General features: G+C 28.5%; 1 protein-coding gene across 2 annotated transcripts; it reads left to right on the top strand.

The window, feature by feature from the left end:
- The first annotated feature begins 223 nt into the window (after positions 1-223).
- Positions 224-6,816, top strand: LOC100166500 (wiskott-Aldrich syndrome protein family member 3). 2 transcript variants are annotated; one of them, XM_001943662.5, is made up of 10 exons: positions 224-520; positions 3,774-4,077; positions 4,177-4,330; positions 4,396-4,510; positions 4,595-4,747; positions 4,917-5,107; positions 5,190-5,396; positions 5,480-5,738; positions 5,818-6,028; positions 6,120-6,816. In XM_001943662.5, exons 2-10 carry the CDS (start codon positions 3,786-3,788, stop codon positions 6,293-6,295), a joined length of 1,758 nt encoding a protein of 585 aa, XP_001943697.1. In that variant the 5' UTR covers positions 224-520; positions 3,774-3,785; the 3' UTR covers positions 6,296-6,816. The 2 variants fall into 2 exon arrangements, with proteins under 2 accessions (XP_001943697.1, XP_016658916.1); XM_016803427.2 differs by lacking the exon at positions 224-520 and adding an exon at positions 1,441-1,546.
- Positions 6,817-7,546: the final 730 nt, after the last annotated feature.

The raw sequence follows: 7,546 nt of genomic DNA, 5'->3' as shown, positions 1-7,546 counted from the left end.
CATTATAGCCATATAGGAACCTATAAAATATAAATTATAATAATATTGGTCAGTGGCACGAATTTATCTAAATATATATATATATAATTATATCTTAATTCGTGGTCTGTGGTCCATGAGTATAATATTATTATTATCCAAATATGTTAGTGCGCATTTTTTCTTCCATGGACCGCGGGTAGGGCGGTGATATAATATAATATTTTATACCGTACGCCATTTGTTGGTACTACGATCCCGTCGCTCGCGAACAATTCCAGCGCGACTGATAATCGATGGTATCGACTATCGAACGTTTTCTTCGCCTCGACACGCCAGTCCTTGAGCTACCGTGTTGTTTATCTATCGCGCGCCACGAATTTCCGCCGCCTGTTTCGTTCTCGCACGTACTGTGCCGTTGACGTCTGATGCGTCTGACCCGTCGACATGGCGATGTTCCCGCGGTGACGGACGTCGGCATCCCGAACAATTGGCGTCACCCGAAACGGATCGGCCCGATCGCTGCTAAATGACCACCGAGGTGAGTGGACGTGCCACCGACAATAAGTCGCACTAAGCACTTACATTGTTTGTGTAATTATTTTATTATTATTTTTGTTCCTATTACCTACCGTATATTCGTCTTCAGTATGATCGAAACGGCTTGTACAATTGAACATTTATATATATATATATATTTATATAGGTATTTAAGTAGGTATTTTATAAATTATGTAGCTACTGTTTGTTATATCTGATTGATGACAGCTGCGTGACTGTCCAAGTGTATGGCAACATAATCATACACTGTTCAAAGGTTGCTTTTAACATATCATGAGGTCAGACACTATGTACAGATCTGTTGGGATATGTAGTTGTCTGATTTAATTTGCTTGTCATCTGTTTTCATTCCGTATTGTCGAGGTTCTTGACTAGGTATCTGACCTACCTATGTTGTTAGAATCTTTCAGATGTTTGTATATTCTATCAATGTTTTGCTTATAATAATCTAATGTCATCGGCTGCAACATTGATGTTTTCAAAAATTTGTTATTATTCACAAACTTCTAACTAGCTGTCATTTAGATGTCTTTGTACCATGTAGCATAAGTTTTGTATTTATACTATGGGAAACGCCCGTTATAAACATTTATGATTAATAGCAATTGCAGTTTTATTGGTTATTAATTAATTTATGATTTAATTTGTCTTTACTACTGATATTTATATGCATAATTTGACAATAACTCAAAATTATTGGTTATAGATGACATATGATCTTATTTTAATTTTTAATATAATATTAATATAGGTGGGTACTTAGATATTGTATATTTTGTGTGTCATGCTTATCAGTAAAAAGTATGTAGCTGATATGCATTATGACTAAATAGTAAATACTAAATAGAACAAATTAATCTGGTTTTTATCAACAAAATGATTCTCATAGTTATTATTCTATTGTATCTAATAGACAGTGTGGTTATTATGTGAACAAGTAGATTTAAATTATTTGGAAAATTAAACAGTTTTTGCATAGTTATGTTGAGAATAATGCATATTATGGGTAATAACTATTAACTTATTACGATAAATATTGTTAAATTATTATCAGTCATTAATCATCAGATTTTAAAATAAATTAATATGGATGAATAGTTTTAAGGCTTATCGTTTGTATAGGTTACAATGTTACATTATTGAATAAGGTCGTTTCTTGGTAGCTAGCTTCTCGGTAGCTCCATATTACAAGGTTTTGATAAGTAACTGCATTTTTTGCTCGATTTTTTGTTTTTTTATTGAATAATTAATATAATAGTTATTTATTATGAACTATAATTATTAATTACTATAGTTCATAATAAATAACTGTTGGTATAAATCAGGCTTTTTAATGCATAGTCTGTTAAATTTAGGTATTATTAAAAGTTACTACAATTTTGGTGTGGTGGGTACTTGTAATATCTACTTTTGTGTTTAATGGACTATAAATATTTTGAAATGTTAAGATGATTGATTAGACTTGTAGTTAAGAACGTCTCAACAATTTTATTGCCCCCTCCCCCCATCACGTCAAGCAGATGTATAATTAAATGTAGTTTTTTTATTTATTGTTATTCTGTATTTCTGTATTATACACAGGTTTTGTGTTCAGCATGATTGTGTTAATAATTAAAATAACAATACAGGCAAGTCTTAGGTATTCCTGACTATCTCCACATTTTAAGATATTTTTTATTGCTATAATGAGATAATAATATTAAACAGGTTTATAAAATTGATAAGTATCAAAATTAATAAACTATATATTTATTGACTTTGAAAATCAAATCTAATTATAGTTTAATTTTAATGATATAACAACTTTAACAAGTCTACACTGTAGTACCTAATACTTTACAAGGTAGATTTATAGAACAAAATATAAATTTTGGTACTTAATTTAAATTTTGAATTTATATTTTAAATATTAAAACTAATATTAAGTTACCACCTATTTCTCTTTTCAATTGTTTTAGGTTGGTAGGTTTGGAAAAAAATATCATAGAAAATTGCCAAAACTGGAGGTATTAACAACTAAAAAATATCTATTTATAAATGAAATTACTTATCTTATATTTATATATATATGTACATAGATTAAACTCGTACGTATTGTGTAGGTTACACCTATAATATATTAATTATTTATTATTTATTTGGAAATTATACACATGTTTTTATATAATATGTAAAGATCAGTGTTACACTATTAATTTTGTTGGTTAGTGGGAGTAATAAGGCAACAGAAAAATATGCTCAGAGAATTTGTCTCTCTTATAGTCTTATGAAAATATTTATGATAATGTTTATGCATTTAAATATATATTAATTAAACAAATAAACTAATAGATACCTCATATTGTAATGATTTTGGTATTAATGAATATTGAATAATATTTGAAAATCTAAATTTTATTAGGTACCTATAGGTAGTTTATTAATTGTTAATATTACATGAAAACAATTACATTTATCCATCTTTACTATGAATATAATAATAAGGTAGGAAATAGTAAAGGGGGTGTTGCATTATATATGTCTTAAAATGTAATTTATGTGGATTTTAAATTTAATAAATATATTTCAACATGCCCTCTATCCTATGTGTATCAATGTAACAAATTAATGTTAAATTGACCCTCATCACTTGTTGGGCGATGTCATAATAACGAGCAACTATATAGTACCTATCTAATTGTAATTGATTAAAAACATGGGGAGCATTAAATTATAAATTTTCAGTAAGAAGACAGCACCAGCAGATGTATAATACTATAATCCAACCAAATAAAATATACACATAATACTGTTTACTTTATTCAGTTTTAATATATTTATTTTATAGTTAATAAACTGAAACTTTTGGATAATTTACTATAATTAATTAATATACCTATAATATATTTTATAGGGCTAAGAACTAAAACTTTTATTTTAGGTAACTTGGTAGTTAAATTGTGTGAATCCATCATAATTTGATGATAAATGTACCAATAGCATTGCATTTATTTGTACTTAGCAATACATATAATTCATACATATTATATTGATATTCATTATTAGGTAGGTACATAAATTGGAAATAGGTACCTTCTTTATTAAACATTTTATTTTGATGAATAATCCACAAGCTTTCTTTCTACAAACTCCTTGTAACTTATCAAACTTTTAATCATAATCTACCTTTTTTATTTATTATCTATTTCTAAAATAATTAAAATCTTCATAATTTCATTGTCTTTATTTTTCAGCATACATAAACTATGCCATTGCCAAAGCGTGTTGTAGAACCCGTGCATGTAGCACGTAACACAGTCTCACAAGCAGGAAGTTATGGTGCTTCAAGTTCAATATCAAATGAGTTAGAAGCTGTCACAAATGGCACCCTTGCTAATACAGTCCGTCAGTTATCAAGTCTATCTAAACAAGCGGAAGATATGTTTGGTGAACTTGTACGTGAAGCCCATTCACTTACTGTACGAGTTAACTCATTACAAATTAGGTTAGACAGATTATCTGTTAACACAAAACAATTAGATAGTACTGGTGAAGAAGGTAATTTACATCTACTTTATTTAATTTAAATTCATTCTTGTATTTAATGTGTCATACTATTATTATTATTCATTTAAATAATATATATTGTTGTTTTAGTATCCTTACAAGACATTCATATGAGAAAAGCTTTTAAAAGTGCTATTGTATTTGATCAACAAGTTCTTTCAAGAGATACAATGCCTGCGCCAATGCTTGAAATGTATTCTCAATGTGATAAGCCACCTCCTCTTTATAAACTTAATCCTTACCGGTAATTAAAAAGATAAAATGAAAAAATACTGATCATGAAATATAATTGTGTTTTTATTTATACAGAGAGGATGGTAAGGATGGTATGAAGTTCTATACTGATCCAGATTACTTTTTCAATCTATGGAGGTTAGAAATGCTAAAAGACACGGAAAAAATGATGCATGATCGTGGAAAAAAGGTATTTTCTTAAATTTTGGTTGTTCTTACTAATGTATTACATCATATACTTCATTAATAAACTTTGATTTTTCCAATTCATTAGCCTCATAGACCTAAAGCAGAAGGTAGTGGTGGTCGTCATAAAAAAAGAGTTAGACAACCATATAGTACGAGAGAACGGCAAAGACAACTTGCTACTCAGCACGGAGAATATATTATGCCTCAAGATAACTCTCATTATAGAGCACCACATCAGGTATATATTTTATAGTTTAAAATATTTTAAAAAATATATATTTTATTTTCAATGTCTGATGTCAATATTTAAAAACGTATTCTACATTGCTTATCAATATCTATTAAAACTTGTTACATTATAAAATCTTATTTAGTTTATAATTTTTAATTGCTTACATTTTGCTTAGCCTTATGAATATATGGAAGAAAGTACAATGATGTTGGGCTTGTCAATGAACGATCAACACCGACCATCGCGACCAAATAGTATAGAGTTACGTCGATCTTATGGTCCAGAGCAACTTCATAATCATCATACTGGAAATAACATGGTAGATGGACGTATTTATAGTCCACCCCCTATGAATATAATTGATAGGTAAATTAACATATTTTTAAAATTTAAATTATAATATAGGTACTGTTATAATTAGTTTTCATTGAGTTTCTTTATGTCTTAGCAATAACTATGCTGCACCACTCAGTAGCAATAATATGATGTATGATGAATCTAATGTATACAATCATCAAACGCAACAAAATAATTACCAGTACACGGGCAGTATGGGTGAAGTAATTAGTCCATTGGGTACACCTAGTCGGGGAGGTAGAATTAGACCATCTCAACCACCCCCTGCTCCTCCAAGCAATAATAATTCAAATAACAGGTAAGTGAGATACAGTTTTGACTGATCATAATTTTAGATTATTATTTTGACTAATATTAAAGTAAAATTATTTTTCTATTTAGTACACCCACTGTATCATCAGCCAGCACTCCAACTCGTGGTCGCAGTTTGAGTTCCAACCGTGAAACATTACCTCCTCCGCCACCTCCACCAATTGAAAACAACTTACCTTTTACTGAACCTTTACCACCACCTCCACCACCTGTATCTATTAGTCCTCCATTACCATCAGCAAACATTCCACCTCCTCCGCCATTACCACCAATGCCTGATCTACCAGCATCATTAGCCAATGGAGATGTAAAATCACCACCAAAACAAGTAAGTACTTAAACATTGTTTAATAGTTGTATGTGAGGTTAGTTAATTATATTATTTAATATTTTAATAATTTATCTAGAAGTCTCCGTCTAATCTAATAATTCAATCGAAACCATTGGTGCTTCCTGCAGACTGTAATAATGTGAGACCGCTAAATGGTATCATTAATGATTTAAAAACAACTGTAACCAATATCAGTAGCGGCACAATGACTTTGAAAAAAACACCTGGGCCAGGCCATGTTGCTCATTACGATCCACGTAGTGATTTGCTAAAAGCTATTAGAGATGGTAAGATGTTGATTTATACACATATTGTATTGTATCAATGAATAGTTAAAATACGTCTTATTAATTAAAAATATATATTTTTTGTGTTAAGGTGTTGAGCTGAGAAAAGTAGAAAAAATAAAACAAAAAGAAGGAGAACGTAGCAATGCATTACATGATGTTGCTTCAATATTGGCACGTCGTGTAGCTGTTGAAATTTCTGATTCTGATTCTGCATCGGGCAGCGAATATGACAGCGACGGTTGGGCCGAAGAGACTTGTGCTTAGTGAATAATTTAAAATAATTTTAATCAGTAATTTTAACTAACATTCCTTGTTCTTAATCTACCAATATTTTGAAAGTTTCATTAGTTCATTTTTATTTTCTTTGAGTGTGTGCTTTTGAGATAAATTGAAATACTTTGTTTGGTTGTATCCAACAATTATATTTACTGTGCAATGTATATCTGATGATGAACTACTATAGTCTATTTGAAATCGAATAGTTGACTAAATAAATTATTTTTTCAGTAGTTAATTTTTGCTAATCTTTCTATCGATGTAATTATATATACATATATATTAAATTATTACTGAATATATATTATACATTGGAGTTTTTCATAGAAATATTGCATTGTATACTGTATAATAATATAAAACATAGGTAATCACAAGTTATCAATATAAATTCCAAAAGATAATGCATTAATAAATATGCTACTCGTATTCCTATATTTTCCAAACAACGTATACATTTTAGTGCCAAATAATATCAATTTTATAATTATACACAACAAAGTATAATATTTATTTATATTTCATTAGATAAAATGATGATTAATGATCTTGAAGAATTGCTGTGTGTGTAATAATATTAGTTAATAATAATAATATTATTAGTATATTTTATTAGAAGATTACAAATGCACTATTTGATATAATATTGTAATAAACAACTAATTTAATATTCTTAATGTCTTGCATTATGTTTAATTTGTGAATTTAATTTCCAAATTTTAATATGCATAAAATATATAAATTATCCAACTGCTTAATAATTAACTTAGTGTGTTAAGTATAATACATTGTTATGTTGATCAAGAATAAAATGTTTTCAAACTATGCAGCTGCAGTGGCTTGCATAATTTTTGGTAGTAATATTCATCATTAAAGTTCCATAATTTCCATATATTATTATTATTTTACCTTATCTACTTTTATACATCATTTTGTTGTTAGACTTCAATAAATCAAATTTGTATTTACGGTCATTGGTTATAAAGAGAAAATGCTCAATTTCGCTCAATTAGTTTTTCAAATTTACTAAAAAATGATTTTAATCGTTTTCTGTTTGTAAATAGAACTCTTTACACTGATGCACACATTGTATAATCTAATTCAATAAAGTTATGTCCAATATTATAAAATAGACCACACACAATTTAATAATGGTGTCGATTTACAAAGTAAATCTATTAAAGTTCCTTTTTCTAATATATTCCACTTCAATATTTATTAAATGCTTAATTTCCAAAA

The sequence above is a fragment of the Acyrthosiphon pisum genome, chromosome A1 (genome assembly GCF_005508785.2).
Source record: "Acyrthosiphon pisum isolate AL4f chromosome A1, pea_aphid_22Mar2018_4r6ur, whole genome shotgun sequence".
NCBI lineage: Eukaryota > Metazoa > Arthropoda > Insecta > Hemiptera > Aphididae > Acyrthosiphon > Acyrthosiphon pisum.
The sequence above is the reverse complement of the archived record's forward strand: the minus strand, read 5'-3'. Positions and strand labels throughout refer to the sequence as shown.